Source organism: Geotrypetes seraphini, chromosome 10 (assembly GCF_902459505.1).
Source record: "Geotrypetes seraphini chromosome 10, aGeoSer1.1, whole genome shotgun sequence".
Lineage (NCBI taxonomy): Eukaryota > Metazoa > Chordata > Amphibia > Gymnophiona > Dermophiidae > Geotrypetes > Geotrypetes seraphini.
In genome coordinates this window covers 51,049,929-51,068,731 of record NC_047093.1, presented here as the reverse complement: position 1 = coordinate 51,068,731, position 18,803 = coordinate 51,049,929, and the positions used below count along the sequence as shown (strand labels likewise).

Below are 18,803 nucleotides of genomic sequence, written 5' to 3'. Positions count from 1 at the left end.
AAGGATGGGTGATGGAAAGGAAAAGGGAAGCTGCTCAATGTTATACATTTTGCTTAGAGTGCTTCATTTATGGTAATTTGTACCATTATTGTGATGTCATTTTGATGCTCTAAGTTGTTTTGAACCAAAGGGATGGCGGTGAGAAGTGGTAAAGCTGCTGCCTCAGCACCCTGAGGTTGTGGGATCAATCCCAGCGCTGCTCCTTGTGACCCTGGGTAAGTCACTTGGACCAAGATTTTTAAAAAACCCGCATTAAAAAGCGACGGTCTGATACCGAATCTAAAAACCAGAGACATTCTTTAAAAAAAAAAAAAAAAAACCGCACATGCAAATAAGATCGGTGGACAGCAGTGAAGATTTCCTACATTTGCATGTGCCCATTACTGGGCACATGCACAGAAAAACTGTGAACCCCCCCCCAAAAAAAAAAAAAATACCACATTCTCCTGCTAAACTATTGGATGAATGGGAGAGGAGTGGAGTGGAGAAGCAACATCGACTTTTATCAATTGCGCATAAACATGCCTTTCTCTCCAAAAAAACTACTATAATTCAGGTAAATCTTGTAATTTGTTTTTAAGGTAAAATTTAATCAAGACCTACAGCCAGAAACACACAAGACAAGGGTATCATGCCCGCGCTCAAGAAAAAACATTGGCTTTTAACTAGCTCGCATGAAACATGCCTGTCTCTCCCATAAACTCAAAAAGAAGAGTGATTTTACTACCCTCCACTTATAAAATATATAGATAGACATTTTTTTTTTTCCATTAGCTACAGTCAAAACATAAGTAACACTGTAATGGCACCCCTGGACCAGTCGCTGATTTTTGTCACCAAAAGCTAACACCACTCTTCGAAAATGCCTTGGCGATTTTTAAGAATCCACCAGAGGGCTCATTTCAATATTAAAGAGCACATTTGCATGCCATTGTCAGAGACTGCTAGAAACCTCACTAAAGGCAGAGATAATCCATTTTGATAATCCGCCGCTAAAATGCATGCAGGCTAAACCGCCAGAAAATAGTTTAGCGACCGCGTTAAAGTTTTGAGAATCTTGCCCTTAATCCTCCATTGCCCCAAATACAAAATAAGTACCTGTACATATGTGAAAATGCTTTGAATATGTAACCACAAAAAGATGGTATACAAGTCCCATCCCCTTTCCCCTAATACTGTTTTTTATTCTGTTATTGATTAGTTTTATCTTTAATTTAAAAAAAAAAAAAAGATTTTCAAATTAAAAACCAAAACAGAGCTGTGTATTGTGTTTGCAGATGGGGTGAACTTGGAACAACTGACAGTGTTGCAGACCAGGACCGAGGTACATGAAAAATATATCAGTCTGTTAAAAATTTTGGTGTTCCAGTATACACTTTTCCTGGCTCTAAGTCAGTCCTAGAGTCCCCTCGTCTTCAAAAAGTAAACTGCAGAATAAATCGTTAGTTTGTATCACGGAGTACCATTAATAAAGAGTAGATCCGATTACCATGCACTAGCATGGATCTTGTGCATTGCCCCTGATTATACCTACCTCAGACTCTTCTGTGGAAATAGTATCATTATGTGACTCGATGTTCTGAGGGGTGGAGTTATCTCTCTGTCCAATGGTCAGTGCTTGCTCCCACTTTTGCAATGCTTCCTCAAAGAGTTCCATTCCTAAAGGAAGAAAAAAACTAGAACCAGATAATTCAGAAGAGCTTTCCAGCACACTCATGCACTGAAGGAAAGACCTCTAACTACCTGCTCCAGACTATCACATGACAAAATTCCCCAGTATATACCAGTTCTAGGGACATTATTCAATATCAACCAGCTGCTCCTCTATTCAATTAGGCAAGCCTACTTTAACCTTTGTCACCTATTATTATACTCATATACCTATTATTATACTCATGCTCTTTCTTTCAAGTGCTCCCTCCACTGTCAAGATTTACATGCATTGTTGCTATGATCTCCTTGGAATTGCTCACATCGACTTGCCTGTGTGACAGAATGTGCTTTCAAAACCCTTGAAACACAAATATACAAAAGGAATGCCACAAAATTCAGAACAATGAGGAAGGAGAAATTAGGTTCTTACCTGCTAATTTACTTTCTTTTAGCTTCTCCAGACCAGTAGAGGTTAATCTTTACGAATGGGTATATATCCAATCATGACCAGCAGGTGGAGACTGAAAACTAAACTGTGGGACAGTATATAATATACTCCCTTCTCTATTTACATCAGTCTGCCGAATAGCCAAGCAGAACTAAGAACTGGAAAACAGAAAGAAAACAATACTCCGAACAGGAGTAACAAATAACATACCCAAATGCTGTTGGAAAATGCAGAGTAGAAATACCAGAAGGAAAATGTCCCCACAGCTCGCCAGCTAAGCCAGCCGAGCCACAGCCGCTGTTCTTTAATTCTCCCCGGCCCTAGAAAAATACTAGAACCCGCAGCAAAAAACAAAAACTGCCCGCGAAACAGCCCCAACAACAACAACAACAACAGACAGGGTGGGGACCTCTACTGGTCTGGAGAAGCTAAAAGAAAGTAAATTAGCAGGTAAGAACCTAATTTCTCCTTCTTTAGCACTCTCCAGACCAGTAGAGGTTAATCTTTACGAATGGGACGTACCAAAGCAGTCCCTCACACGGGCGGGACCCCCGAAGGGCTGACACCAGAACACACACACCGAACACCGCATCCTAACACGCCAGAACATCTACCCGAAAGAGTCTGACAAAGGAATACAAGGAAGACCACACCGCAGCCTTACAAATGTCCACTGGAGGCACGAGCGACGACTCAGCCCATGAAGCCGCCTGACCCCGAGAAGAATGAGCTTTGAGAAACTCCGGAACGGGCTGCTGCCCCAGAAGAGAAGCGGAAGCAATAGTCTCCTTGATCTAGCATGCAATAGTAGCCTTAGAAGCGCCAGCCCCCCTAAGAGGACCAGTCAGAAGGACAAAGAGATGATTTTATTTCCTGATCTCCTGGGTCCGCTGCACATAAGAGCGAAGGACCCGACCAACATCCAACTCGCGCAGCTGTCTTTGCTCAGAAGAGCCCTCCCAAATACCCAAGACCAGGAGGACCACAGATTGATTGACATGAAAAGGAAAAACTACTTTCGGCAGAAAAAGAAGGAACAGGCCTCAAGACAACCTGCTCCCTAGAAAACTCCAAGAAGGGAGCCCTACAAGAGAAAACCTGTAGCTCAGAAACACGCCTAGCGGAAGAAATGTCCACCAAAAAGACCGTCTTCAGAGTAAGGTCCTTCAAAGAGCAGCCGCCCAACGGTTCGAAGGGCGGGTGCATCAGAATAGAGAGAACCAGACTGAGATTCCAAGAGGGAACAGAGGACCGCACGGGAGGCCTGAGCACCTAGGCCGCCCGCAAAAAGCGAATCACATCAGGAAAGGCTGTCAAACGCTGACCCGTCACAAACCCCCGAAAGGCTGACAAGGCCACAAGCTGAACCCAGAGAGAAGCCGAAGCCAGGCCTCTATCCAGGCCATCTTGCAAGAACTCTAGGATGTTAGGCACAGAAACGCGAAGAGAGACCACTCCCCGCACTTGGCACCACCCCTCAAAGAAGTGCCAAATCCACACAGAAGCCTGAGAGGTAGAAAGCCTCCAGGACCCCAAGAGTGTAGAAATCACCCTATCTGAATACCCCTTTTTACCAAGGCGACCCCTTTCAAAAGCCAAGCCGTAAGACAGAAGGGAGACGGGTCAAACATGGGAATGGGACCCTGCGTCAGAAGGTCGTCCAAGGGAGGCAGAGGAAGAGGATCCGCCACCAGAGTGTCACCAGATCTGCGTATCACGGATGTCGAGGCCAATCTGGAGCCACCAGAACCACCAGACCCGGATGGCGAACAATGCGGAGAAGAACTCTGCCCACTAATGGCCACGGAGGGAACATGCACAACAGCCCCTCTGTTGGCCATGGTTGAACCAGAGCATCCAGACCCTCGGCCAGTCCATCCCTGCGACGACTGAAGAAGTGGAACACCTCGGCATTGCCACTCGTGGCCGTCAGGTCCATCAGGGACTGACACCAAGCCTGCATTATCAACTGAAAAGCCACAGGGCTGAGACACCACTCTCTGTGATCTAAGATGTGACTGAGGAAGTTCGCCTGAACATTCTCCACCCCGGCCATGTGAGAGGCCGAGAGGTCCAGAAGGCGTGACTCCGCCCCAAAGCATGAGTCGAACCGCCTCCTCTGCCACCTGAGCGCTCTTGGTGCCTCAACGATTGACATAAGCCACCGCTGTGGCATTGTCAGACCGGACTCTGACCGACTTGCCCATCAAGAGGGAGCGGAAGGCTAACAGCGCCAGAGGGACGGCTCTGGTCTCCAACATGTTGATCGACCAGGACGCCTCCTCCATGGACCAGGTGCCCTGAGCTGAGTGACCTAGACACTGAGCCCCCCCAACCGAGGAAACTGGCATCCGTGAGAAGCACTGGCTACTGCGATAGATCCAGACTCATCCTCTGGACCAGATGAGAGGTCTGGAGCCACCAAAGAAGACTGCAGCGCGCCAAGCCTCGCAGAGGGACAGGGCCCTCCAAACTGAGCTTCTGGGGTGACCATCTACAGAGCAGAGCATACTGAAGAGACACATGTGGGCCCGCGCCCACCTCACAACATCCAGGAACGCTGCCATCGACCCCAAGACTTGGAGGAAATCCTGCGCCCGAGGACACCGGGACGCCAAAAGAAGGTGAATCTGAGATTGCAATTTGCTTACCCGGGCCTCTGGAAGGAAGACCTTCCCCAAGGAGGTGTCGAACAGAACCCCAAGGTACTCCAGATGCTGAGCGGGGACCAACCGACTCTTGGAAAGGTTGACCACCCAGCCCAGTGACCGGAGAAACTCAACCACCCGAGCCGTAACTCAGGCGCTCTCCTGCAACGACTTCGCCCGAAACAACCAGTCATCCCAGAAGTGGTGCACCAGAATGCCCTCTGACTGCAATGCCGCCGTGACGACCACCATCAACTTGGTGAACGTCCGGGGAGTCGTGGCCAGGCCCAAGGGAAGCACACAGAACTGATAGTGCAGACCCAATATCGCAAAGCAAAGAAAGAGCTGAGAAGAGGCCCGAATGGAAACAGGCAAGTAGGCCTCCGCCAGAGCGAGAGAAGTCAGGAATAGAGAATGACACGGTGGCGGTTTACCCGCGGCCACCGCATTTTAGCCGCGGGTCACCCGCCGAAAACGGGGAAGAAAACTAGCAGTCGCTGCGGCGACGGGGACAAGGCCATTCACCGCCCGCGGGGCGGTGAATGGTCTTGTCTCCGCAGTGAGGTATCAAGGATCACGCGGTCCCCGCAGCCACCGCCAGCCCGCCCGTAACATTTAGCCAGCTCCCTCCCTCCACCTCACCTTAAATTTCGAGTTTTCCGGCTTCCTTTTTTCCGAGCCGCACGTGTTCAAAAATCCGTACACGCGCGGCTGCGCGAGTCAATCAATCTTCTCCTCTGACGCAACCGGAAACAGGAAGTTGCAGGAGAGGAGAAGTTTGATTGACTCGCGCAGCCGCGCGTGCACGGATTTTTGAACACGTGCGGCTCGGAAAAAAGGAAGCCGGAAAACTCGAAATTTAAGGTGAGGTGGAGGGAGGGAGCTGGCTAAATGCACGGCTTTTTGAACGCGTGCGGCTAGGGAAAAAGGAAGCCGGCAAACTCGGAACGAATATAAGGTGAGGTGGAGGGAGGGTGGGGGCTGCTGGACCATTCTTCATTACTTTGCCATACTAATTCCATTCTATGTTAGGTGCCACGGACTCAGATTCGAGTCCTAGCGATGATGAGTTAAAGATCCCAAAAGAAGCCAACTTCTAAATCCAGTGGTTAGAGCTACACTACACTCCTTGTGACCCTGGGCAAGTCACTTAATCCCTATTGCTTCTGACACAATGGGCAGTTCCAAAGACCAAGACTGGCCAGTGTCAAAGACAGGATGCTGAGCTTGATAGACCCTTAGTCTCCACTGTTTTTAGTGATCAACAAAGTTCTATGTTTCTATAATCACCCTAATTCTGTTATCATTGGACTAGATATTCAAAATGATTTAAATGGCCAGGACAGGCTCCTGGCTGTTCAAATCATCTGTCCAGGGCTAACCAGGCATTTTCAATCTTCATGTTCAGCCCAAATGGTGTCACACAATTCAGCAAAAATACCCAATGTTGTTCCTCATAATTTAAATATTGCTCATAGAAGGAACAACATTGGGTATTTTTGCAAATGGAAGTTGGAGGGTTAATTCCCTTGAAACAGCCAATTGAGTGAAACATGAATTCATGCTGGGACACAAGATAGGTTGAATTTGTTTTGAATTTAAAAAGAAAAATGATCAATGAAGAATACTATAATGGCAAGAAAATATAATGATAAAACAGCAACTAATTTTGCCTATTTTTATATATTAAAAAAGTACTACATAAGGTGAATGTCCATATTGCTGTCTGTTGTTCTGCTGAGCACTGGCATTGAAACAGCAAAATGCATTTATTGCATACTTGTCCTCTGTCGGAAACATTATGGTGGTATATTAGTTGTGTTAATAAAAATTTATAAACAAAGCCCTGCCAGCTGAACATCTCTTTCTCTAGTTCAGCAGCAGGAACTTTGATTTATAAGAATGGAATACGCTAAATATTAGAGTACTAAGGCTTATATGGATGCTGCGGGGACGGTGACGGGGCGGTGAATGGGATGGCAGTGGCGGTGACGGGGCGGTGAAAGGGATGGCAGTGACGGTGACGGGGCGGTGAATGGAATGGCGGTGACGGGGCGGTGCAGAGGATGGTGGGCAGTGACGGGGACGGGGCAGTGACGGGGACAGATTTTTTCCCCGTGTCATTCTCTAGTCAGGAACTCCCCCGGCTGAACCGCCAGAAGGACAGACTGCAGTGTGTCCATGCGAATAAAAGGGAATTCTGAGAGTCCTGTTGACCTCAGTTTAAACCAAGGATGGGCCGAAAGGTCCCCTCCCTTTAGGGCCCCATAAAGGAAATGGCGTACCAGCCGATACCGCAATCCTGAGGGGACACTGGACAACTGCTTTGAGATCTAGCAAGCGCTGAAGGGTCTGGCGAAAGGCTAGCGTCTCCCATGCCACCTGACATGGAGAGGCTAGATATGATCCGGCAGAGAGCGGGCAAAATTCAAGTACATAACCACCAGGACCCACTGATCGGACGTGATCTTGGCCCACTTGGGAAACAAGTTGCGAAGCCGGGCACCCACGAGAACCAAAGGGGGCGCCGGCAAAGAGACATCGCGCAGGACGGGCAGCAGGGGAACCGGGGGGGAACTCCCAGCCCCCCGACGGGCCCCCTGAAAAGACTGCATGCGCTAAGCCAACCGACCCCTTGGAAAAACCGGAAGCCTGGAAAGAAGCAGTCCCATGCCCCAGGCGAAACTTGCGAAATTCCCGCAGACGCCCCCGGGCAATGCCAACCCGAGATGCCGGGCGGGCACGGTCCTCAGGCAGACGGGGCACCTCAGAGTCCGTCAGAGTCTGAACCACCGGATCTAAGTCCTCTCTAAACAAAAAACAACCCCCGAAAGGGAAATTTTTGGGAAGTTCAGTTTTGGACGCGGCAACCGCCGACCAAGCGCGAAGCCACAAGGTACAGTGTGCGGCCACCAAAAGTCCCAGACTTAGCAGCACCAAGTCACAAAGAACAACCGAGAGGAACGAGGCAGTCATCTCAAACTTCACCACCTCCTGATCCACTAAGGACCAGTCATCAGACTCACGATCCAGGACATGCTCAGACCACCGAAACACGGTGCGAGCCACCAGCCCCACACAAATAGCTGCCTGGACCCCCAAGGCAGAGACATCAAAATTATACTTAAGAAGTGTCTCTAACGTACGCTCCTCAGAGACCCTAAGAGCAGAACCGTCCATAACAGGCACGGTATGCCGCTTAGGAAGTGCCGAGACCACCGCGTCCTCCATTGGCGAAATTAAGGTAGCCCTATCCCCCTCCGGGATGGGATACCCATGAGCCAAGGCACACACCAAACGAAACGGTGCCCGTAGGCCACTGCGCCAACACAAAATCCCGAAAATCCTGACGCACAGGAAAGAGCGGGAAACAGGACAGACCCCCCCGAAGCAGAGGGGCCCCCATACGCGGGGTCTCCGGTGGCGCAACTTCAAAAATGCAGCACCAAGGAGACCTGCTACATCAGGTCTAAAAGCTCATCCCTCTGCATAAAAAGCGCACCACAGACGCATCTGCTCTGGAAGACGGGAAACCCGCCGCCCCGCTGCCAGCGGGCGTCCCCTCTAGAGGATCCTGGAAGCCCGCCAAAGCAGCCAGGTCCTCAACCATGCCAACACGCTCCTCCGACCACCAATTCGCAATCCAAGCCCCCCGCGGGCGCTTGGATGAGGGAGGAGGAAGAGGGGACGCCAAACGAAAAGAGGGAGGCAAGCCATAGGGGGCACGGAGGGAAACCCCCCCCGAACCCCCCAGGTGCACGTGGGACCCCCAATTGTCTGCACAAAGAAAGAAATTAAATTGGGGACAAAAAACCCCTGGGAGTCCCCAGGGACTCCCTGCCCCAGCAGGGGTCCCTGCTGAAACCTGCCCCTGTGTTTGCAATACAGGGGGAAGGTCACCTGAGGTTGCAGACAAAATGGAGGGGCCAGACAGAGAAAATGGCGAAGTTCCCGCCAAAAATGCTCCCTCCATGGCCTGTAGCGGCTGAGAAGCCTGAACAGTCCCAGCCGCTAAAACAGGCAAGTTGGCATCAGCTGTCAAAAAATCAGCTGAAAGGGAATCCTTCGGGGAATCCCTCCGTGGGCGGTTGGGGAAGACCGGGCTTCCCCACTGCTCCCAGACGACTCGCGAGGCACCATCGGCGGGGAGCTCTGGGCGCCTGCAGCCGCTGCCGACGGAGCTCCACCACCTCACCGGGCCAAACTACCGATTTCAGTCCGGCCGCGAGTGCCTCGCGGCTGGACCTAATTGTGTCCCACTCCCCCGGAGAAGGGCACAATTGCTCCATACACGACCTAGCTATAAAAAAAGTGACGGTTAGATGAAAAAATACAGTAAAATACAGTTTTCTTAAAGGGAAACAACCCTCCAGACCAGCACTACCTCAGGATTTTTTTTTTTTACAGAACAGACTCCACAGGCTCTCGAAGCAATATGCCTTGCTTGATTTAGGGGGCAAGGCTTACTGCTGAGGCTCCTCTAGAAAAATGTGGGGAGGTGGAGGAAGTGGGGGGAGGGACCCCGCTCGAGACCCGCCGGGTTTGACACCCCTGAGGTCGGACGGACCCCCAAACAGGGCCCGCCCAAGCTCCGTCCGGCCAAAAAAAAGGGACTAGAAACTCCCTAAACAAATTCCAACAGCCCTACCAAGGGAGATGGGTACAGATCACTCAACACCTGCTGGAGACTGAAAGAAGACTGATGTAAATAGAGAAGGGAGTATATTATATACTGTCCCACAGTTTTGTTTTCAGTCTCCACCTGCTGGTCATGATTGGATATATACCCATTCGTAAAGATTAACCTCTACTGGTCTGGAGAGTGCTAAAGAATGACAATTATTCTTTTAATTTTAACTACTACTTGAATTAAGTAATTTTCTGAGGACACGGAGTCTGTTGTTTGAAATTATTTATATATTTTTTGTTTGTATTGAGCCCAAAGTTTATTTTTGTCTCAATATACTACCTGTACCACACAAAACTAAGGTGGCTCACAGGGTCACAATTATCTATAAAACACATAAACAGTGCAATCTCCCCAATTAAATGACAATAGATAACATAGCAGTAGAAAATCATCAAATATAACAGAAACATAGGCATCAGAAAGGTGGGGGAGGGTGCACAGGGGCCGTGGCCTCCCCAAAAATTAGTGGTGGCTCTGCTCCCCCACTGGTCACTCTAACTTTACATCGTCGGGGTGTATCACATGTTCTTTCCTTCCTTCCCCCCCTACCGGGACCGTGCCACATAACCTCTCTCTTCAGCGCCCGACTCCCCCACTCCTACCTCCTCCCCGGTATTTTTTATTTTAAATCTTCGGGCAGCATCAACGAGATCAGCGTGCTGCCGTTAGCCTGCCCTGGAAGTCTTAATTCAGCAGCGATTTCCTGTTTCCACCTAGGTGGGATGCTGCTGAATGAAGGGTTCCGGACCAGGCCGACGGCAGCACACTGATCTCATTGACACTGCCCGAAGATTTAAAATAACAAACACCGAGGAGGAGGTAGGTATGGGAGCCGAAGAGAGAAAGAGAGATTGTTCACCCTCTCCAAGGTAGAGAGAAGGAGAGGGCACTCTCTAAAGTTAAAAGGGGATAGATTCCGTACAAACGTAAGGAAGTTCTTCTTCACCCAGAGAGTGGTAGAAAATTGGAACGCTCTTCCAGAGGCTGTTATAAGGGAAAGCGGTCTCCAGGGATTCAAGACAAGGTTAGACAAGTTCCTGCTGAACCAGACTTTATGCAGGTAAATCTAGATTCAAATAGGGCACTGGTCTTTGACTTAAGGGCTGCTGTGCGAGTGGATTGCTGGGCACGATGGACCACTGGTCTAACCCAGCAGCGGCAATTCTTATGACCATGGGAAAGGGATGAGATGGTGCACAGGGATGGAGGGGAAGGGAAGACAGAGGGAGGAGATGGTGCAGAGCAAGGTGTGGCAGGGAAGAGATAACAAATGCTTCTTATGGATAGATGGGAATAGGGGAGAGAAGAAAGAGGGAGGAGATGGTACACATGGATAGATGGGAAGGGAAGACATAGAAAAGTAGATAGATTTTGAGAAGAAAGCAGAAAAATGGAAGAAAGTTGAATGTTAAAAATTAATGCTTAAGATTGATGTATATCCAAAAATCACAAGTCAAAATTAAATAGCATGGAATGGAAACATAATCACTGTAGAACACCACAAAAAAAACACTACTCCCATCAAAAACAATTAAATAAGCGTGCAATTAAAACTGCTGTTTAGCGAACTTTTTATATTAAATTTTAAAATTTTTGTTGTGCTCAAAAGTCCTTCAGCAGGGCACCTAAACAGCGATACATGGTCACTGACATTGCTGTTTAGGCGCCTTGCTGAAGGACTTATGAGCACAACAAAAATTTAAAAATTTAATATAAAAAGTTCGCTACACAGCAGTTTTAAATACATGCTTATTTAATAGTTTTTGATGGGAGTAGGTTTTTTTTGTTGTTCTACAAAGATGGATGTATGGCAGAAAGTGAATGAGAGAAAAACAGCAAATGGATAAGGCAGCCCTGGATACTGAATTAAGAGCACAGACAGAGACTGGGATGGTTTGAAAAACAAAATCACCAGACAACAAAAGTAGGGAAAATGATTTTATTTTCAATTTAGTGATTGAATTGTGTCAGTTTTGAGAATTTACATCTGCTGTTTATATTTTGCACTATTCAGGAAGAAATGCATTTGGTTCTATTTCTCTGGGGGTTGTACTGCATGCAATCATGCATCTTAGGGTTTCATTTGTATATATTAATACTTTTAGTTTGCGGTCCCGCATTTACATAGGGGTTATCTGTATTCTGCATATGTAACCAAGGCCAGGTGTTCTGGTAGGAATGAATGTTGAGAAGCTTACATTGTGCTTTGTGTAGTTTAGTTTAATTTGTGGTTAACCATTATGTGTTGTTAATAATATATTGTGTGTATATATGAAAAATGAATGGAAAAAATAGTGTTACAATTAGTACTATTATGGGGCAGGGTCTGAGCTTTCACCCCCCCAAACAAAAAAGCGTTCTGCTGCATATGAACAGAAAGACAAAAAAAAACCCCAAAATCTAAGTACAGTAAAGTAGGAGCAAAAAACAGCGATGCTCAGTCTGTCTTCATAAGCAAGGACTGCTACCATTTCTTTAGTCATCAAATAGACTAAGGGAAAAAAAGTATGCCTTTAATCCTATTTTAATTTTGAAAAGAAGGCTTCCACTGGAACCCCCCAAAATGTCAAGGGTATATCAAGAGCCAAGTGTGCATACATTATACCACATCATACCATGAGTTTACCTTATTGGGTGGTCTGGATGGACTGTACAGTAGAGAGTTGCGTGGGGACAGAAATCAAGCCCGTCCCTGCGAGTAATTGAATCTGTCCCTGCCTATCCCTATAAACTTCAGAAGTAGTTATTTCATTTAATTATGCTACTGAATTAAAGGCTCTGGTAGAGACCCATTTACAAATAAGCAAAGACACTTTGTTAATCTGGAAATATTAATTGGGAAAAATACATACAGTGGTACCTCGGTTTACGAGTGCACCGGTTTGCGAGTGTTTTACAAGACGAGAAAAACATTCGCAAAATTGGTGCCTCGGAAACCGAGTGTGCCTCGATTTGCGAGCGCCCCCCCCCCCCCCGCTAACCAGCATCCTTTTCCCCCCGTGATCCGGCACCCCCCCGCCATCGGGCACCCCCCCACCGCGACCTGAGGTCCCCCCAACCCACCCGAACCCTCTTCTTACTTTAGTGTAGCCTCTGCACCGGCACCAGCATGTCCTGTGCGTTGGTGCCGGTGCCCAAAGATCTGCCTCCTGTGCTGGGCCTTGAGCATGTGCGCATGCTCAAGGCCTGAGAGTTCACGTTCTCTCTCTCTCGAGAGAACTCTCAGGTGCACATGCTCAAAGCCCAGCACAGGAGGCAGATCTTCGGGCACCGGCACCAACGCACAGGACATGCTGGTACCGGTGCCAGTGCGAAGGCTACACTAAAGTAAGAAGAGGGTTCGGGTGGGTTGGGGGGACCTCAGGTCGCGGCGGGGGGGTGCCTGATGGCAGCGGGAGGGGGGTGCCCAATGGTGGCAGGGGGGTGCCAGATCGCGGGGGGAAGGGTGCCGGTTCGCGGGGGGGGGGAGCAATGCTGGTTCTCATGGGGGGTAGCAGCGCTGCTGGCCTCGGGGGGGGGGGGAACATATCAAAGCGAGTTTCCATTATTTCCTATGGGGAAACTCGCTTTGATAAACGAGCATTTTGGATTACGAGCATGCTCCTGGAACGGATTATGCTCGTAATCCAAGGTACCACTGTACTTTGTAAACGGATATCTGCCAGATCCTCTAATGTAAATATAAAATATAAATATTCCAGCCGATGAGGACCCCCCAAGCTATGTCAGCTGAGGACTTCCTCTGAAGGTGGCTGGGGGTCCCTTTTGCCAAGCTTGGCAGTCAGCAATAGCGTCCCTGAGTCACAGATGCTGGCATCTCAGTGTCTCAGAGATGCAGCCAGCGACTGCTGCACTTGGTGGAGGGGAATTCTGGCCATCTTTGGAGGAGGTCCTCAGCTGTCACTGCTTGGGGATCCCCACAAACCACAGCAAGTGTCAGCAAATACTTCAGTATTGGAGAAATAAAACCAGAAATGCATTTCCTTTTCTTTTGAACACAATACAAAGTCATCTGCTATATACTTTTCCCAAAGCTTACATATTTCAGTCAATAAATTCCTTTTTTACCTTTGTTGTCTGGAGATTTATTTTTCCATCAAGTTGGTTCCAGTATTTCTTTTTTTCCCACTTTCCCGTCTTCTACAAATTCTTCTGTTGCTGTCCATTGGTTCCTCCTACCATGAACCAGCATTTCTCCCTCTCCCGTCCCTTTTCCCATCGTACAGCATTCTTACTCCCCTTCTGTCCTGGATCATTCTCCCTCTTTTTCCCCTCCTCATTCCTGTACAGCATTTCTTCCTTTCCCCTCCACCCCCATGTGCAACATATCTTCCTCTCTCTCTCTCTCTCTGTCCAATATCTCTCTTTCTCTCATTCCTTCCCTTACTGCAAAGGGAGCTGGGAAAGTGAGAGAGGGATCCAGGGTGTATATCTCTCATCTCCTCTACTGCCACATCCAATATTTTTCCCTTTCTCATCCCCCAGACTATGTGCAGCATCTTTCGTCCCTGCCCACCAGCCCCATGCCCAACATTTCTCCTTCTATCTCCCCTCTACAGCACCATGCCACTTCTCTCCCTCCACCACTATGTCCTGTATCCCTTTCAATCTGTCCCACTGTTCCTCTCCACCACCATAACATTACTCTCTCTCATCTTCTCTTCTCTATGCATCTGTACCTCACTCCTCTCCCTCCCTATTCCCAAAAATTCTCTCTTTCTTCCATTCCTCGTATGCACCATCTCTCTTTCCCTCTCACTGACACACTTGAGCCCAACAGTTTTCCCTGTCTATTCCCTCCCCTACCTCAGCATCTCTTTACCTCCCTCCAACCTATGTCTCAAGTTCATGCCTCTCTCCTTCTATGTCCAAACGCGCTCCCTCCCTCCCTTCTGTGTCCCAGGTTTGGGCTCCTCCTTTATCCCAAGTTCATGCCCCCTCTCTTTCCCTTCCTTGGTCTAATGCACACGTGTTCACTTGCTCCTGCCCTCCTCATTTTCTGTGGCCCAACTACTTTGGCGCCCCCCCCCTCCCGCAAGACTGTACTGGAGCTGTCCAAGTCGGCTGCCTCCTTCCTGCCTTACTTCTGACACAGGAGGGAAGGCTTCTGGGTCTACTACAGGAGGCGAGCTGGGAGCGCTGCATGCTGCTTTGTAGAGGAGCGAGTGTGGATGGTGGGCAGAAAAAGGAGGCGCACTAAGGTATTTGAGCCCCTCAAGGTGCCTCCAACCTCACTGTACCCCCACAACCTCAGGGAATATCCCAGGGGGAACTCTACAGGACTCCATGGGTTCCCTGTGCAGCTCTCTACTGTGCGGGTCTTTTTCTGCCATTATGTTAGTTCCAGTTCTTTCCTGCTCCTTTTAGTGCCCGCTCAGAACCAGTTTGAAGGTTCATGTTGCTAGATTCCATTCACACTAACGGGATTTTTTTCCTTTAATTTTTTAATTCCCCAGTTATATTTGATTATTGTATATGGAGGATATTCTAACTTGTCCTGGATTTACATAGGTAAAGCATACATATTACTGAATAAAGAAAAAAAAACAAAACAGCAAACATCCCTGACCAGGGGGTCATGTAACCTAATTCCCCTCACAGCCTTACAACTATGGGTCCCGATTCCAATCATCAAAGTGTCATTCCCACACAATGACCACAACCTGCAAGAATGGCAGGGAGTTCTGAACATTGTCTTTGCAGCAACTAGGAACCTCTCACCTAGTTGTATGCAACAATTTAAAATAAACTGTTGCATATGAATAGCTAACAGCGTGAGGAGCTAAGTAAACTCTGCAACTCATAAATGAGGTTGATGAAAAATGCCTCAGAATAGTCCAGCAGTAGTAAACAAACATCGTAAGTACTGCTTTATAAAGTCACTAGTCTTTAAGCCCGTTACATTAACGGGTGCTAGAATAGATGTGTCTTTCTGTCTGTGTTTCTTTATCTTTCTCTTCTTGGCCGCTGTCTTGTGTCCTTCTGTCTTCCCCCCCCAAGCAAAGCTGTCTGCCCCAGCACACACCTTCCCCAAAAGCAGCCCCCTTTCCCTCTCCCTGTCTCTCCATGGCCCCTTTTGTCTTCCCCCTCCCCCCCCCCCCATAGCACAGCTGTCTGTCCCAAGCACACCCCTCCCCCCCAAAGCAGCCCCCTTTCCCTTTCCCCCTGGCCCCTCTGTATTGGCCCCATTCTTACCCTCCCTCCATCCCGGCGTCTTCTGGCCTGCTCCTCTTCAAAGAAGCCTGCGATCGTGGCTGGCTTTAGCGAACCTCGCAGGCCGCTCTCCAACTCGGTAGCATGTTCCCTCTGACGCGATCCCGTGCATCAGAGGGAACTGCTACTGAGTTTGGAGAGCGGCCTGTGTGGTTCGCTAAAGCTGGCCATGATCGCAGGCTGCTTTGGAAGAGGGAGCAGCGGCGGCGGTTGGTGAGTTGAAGCTCCATTGTGTTCACAGACGCAGGCAGGGAGAAAGCTTGCCTGCACTTCGGGCTGCTGAGTGAGGGCGGGAGGAGGGGGAGTGGCCAGAGTGATCCCTGCAGCCGGGTTCTAAAATGAAACACGGCCACAGATCACACACCACAGCGGCAGGGATCACGCTTTTTTAAAAGCGCATGCACCGCTTAACCTTTTATTATATAGGATTGGACAAACAACACGAGCACTGAAAATTTGATTATCTGAGCATAAGTATAATATTGAGAGCGGAAGAAGAAAGGATCCCTTGATTGAACATTGTTTGCAAAGCATAAATTTAAAGATTTCTAATGTTCAATATTGGATTCAATTAGTATCTCTAAGTGACAAGGAGACTTTAAAATGAAATTCAAGCATTGCTCCATCTGCCACATTTTCTTCACTAAACACTGTGTGGCCTAATGGTTTAAATACTAGGATTGAATGAAATGCCTTTTATTAAGCCTTAGCTTATTTTGGAGGTAAATTTATACCTGGAAGTGATGGCAATAACAAGAACTACTTCCTGTACTGCTTTGGAAATGCCTTTTCCTACAGCGTTCTTTATAATCCAGGCGCCATTTGTGTTTTCATTAAGTATGGGTTGGATCATCCCCTGAGGCAGCCAGCTTGATCGGCGAAACAAGATTTCTTGTTGAGCTTATGAGAAACTGGACAAAATAGCCTTTGTGTATGCCATTGTTTGAAGTTTGAATGAGTTTGGAATAGATACTGAAGATCTATGATGGCTGTGTTGTTCCAGATAAGTGCTTTAATTTTCTTGCATGTAGGCTACAGTGTATGAGCTGCTGCTGCTGGGTCAGACCAGTGATCCATCGTGCCCAGCAGTCCGCTCCCACAGTGGTCCCTAGGTCAAAGACCAGTGCCCTAACTGAGACCAGCCATACCTGCGTACGTTCCGGTTCAGCAGGAACTTGTCTAACTTTGTCTTGAAACCCTGAAGGGTGTTTTCCGCTATAACAGCCTCCGGAAGAGCGTTCCAGCTTTCTACCACTCTCTGGGTGAAGAAGAACTTCCTTACGTTTGTACGGAATCTATCCCTTTTTAACTTTAGAGAGTGCCCTCTCGTTCTCCCTACCTTGGAGAGGGTGAACAACCTGTTTTTATCTACTAAGTCTATTCCCTTCAGTATCTTGAATGTTTCTATATTGCATGATGAATTGCGTTTAGCAAGCTAAGGTTGGAGTTTTTTATGCCAATGATTTTATAAAGCAGTACTTATGATGTTTATGTTTACTACTGCTAGACTTTTGAGGCTTTTTTCTCCTCCTAATTTATGAGTTGCAGAGTTTACTTGGCTCCTCTCGCTATTAGCTATTCATATTCAACAGTTGATATTTATTTCTGTTTAACCCTATTTGTGTAAGCAACAATTCCCATTTCAGCCAAAGTCAGTCCAAGTAGGAGATTTTAAATTAAGAAATCACTTAGGAATTTATTTGTTCTAGAGGTCTGCGTTTGTGTAGACTGGTATGTCTATCATTGCAGACCAAAGATGACAAATTAAAAAGGGGGACAGGGGTAGGGGAGCCACCCCTTCCCCGAGGGCACAGTTGGTCTTCCCTAGAGCTGGCATTGAACTTTTCTTTCTTCCTGTACCTTGAATATAGAGATTTTCAGACTGTGGAACCCCTACAGTCCCAGTATCTTCCATCATGCCAGGTTCCCAGGGACCCGTAGGTGCTGCAATTGAACTGCAAGAGTTTACAGCTACCATCTAGCCAAAGAAAAGAAAGAATGTATTAGGCAGTCAGAGAAGCTAATCAAGAAGAAACCAACACTCTGCCCACCCCCACCAACTTCACCTAGCACCAGGCACACCCATATATCCCTTCCTTTAAGAGCTCTTCCCTACATCAATACCTGTACATAATATGTAAAATCCACTTTGGCAGTATATCAAATGCATAATCCATACTGACCCCTGCATTTCTCTCCTTGCCTGGAGCACAAACACTCAGCGCTCCATCATCACTTCAACTCCTCTTGCTGACAGCTTACCGAAGCTAGGCTGTGTGAGGAACTGGAATATTTGCTTGGCTCGATGGATGAAATTCCGCTTAAAGTGTCATTACTCTTATTGCTTGGACTCTGCACCCTTTTGTTTGAGTAACCTACCAAGAAGCAAAAATAAATCACAAACGTAGTTACCCTGACAATAATTCAAAAGGCAAAAACATACCCCACCTAGAGTGATTGGTGTCTTGCTAGTTCATCTTAGAATCAGCCCAGTGTCACTAGTGGGTTGCTCATTTTGCCTAGGCTGATATAGTTGTAGCCTACTGGTTAGAGCAGAGAACCAAGGAGTCCAAAACTAGATCAACATTTTAAATGTTAATCGGGCCACCACTGAAAGCAAATATAATTTGTTCAGCACAACAGTTAATACTGTCACACTGTTTGGTATGAGGGGCAACAGGGCCCTTTTGACCTTGGGCATGTCATGTTTGCTACCCATTGCTTTAGTTATAGACTAAGGCCCCGATTCTGCAAAGTGCGCCTAACGATGCCTAAGTGGCACATGCCGTTTAGGCATCCGATTTAAGTGGTTAATGAGCAATTTAAGAGTCTTAACAAGCATTAATTGGGATTTAGACAGAGGTAGGCGTTAGTTAGGCGTGCTTAAAATGTATGCACGAGATAGACGTGAGTTTGCAGACGCGTCTTCATATTTGTAGGCGTTCTCAAGAAAAGTTGTGTCTAAGTTTGTAGACGTGGGCATAACCTGGGCGTAGTTAGAGATAGGCTTGAGATAGACACTAGCTGGGCAGCAGACTGAAAAGTTGGTCTAAGTGTGGTTTCTGCTTGGGCTGAAAGCGACTTTCTATGGGCGAAACTTAGGCATGCTTTAGGCTTCCGAAATATTTTCTAAATAGGTCAGGAATATGTT

The 18,803-nt window shown here is 47.7% G+C and overlaps 1 protein-coding gene across 3 annotated transcripts in view; it reads right to left on the bottom strand.

Moving 5' to 3' along the window:
- Positions 1 to 18,803, bottom strand: part of MIGA2 (mitoguardin 2) — a 71,016-nt gene that overhangs the window by 32,852 nt on the left and 19,361 nt on the right. For all 3 annotated transcript variants that reach the window (XM_033961397.1, XM_033961398.1, XM_033961399.1), the window contains 3 exons: positions 17,915 to 18,027; positions 17,513 to 17,630; positions 1,535 to 1,659 (listed from right to left, as the gene is read on the bottom strand). In XM_033961397.1, coding sequence (XP_033817288.1) covers positions 1,535 to 1,659; positions 17,513 to 17,630; positions 17,915 to 18,027 — 356 coding nt within the window. The remainder of the gene's footprint in view (positions 1 to 1,534; positions 1,660 to 17,512; positions 17,631 to 17,914; positions 18,028 to 18,803) is intronic.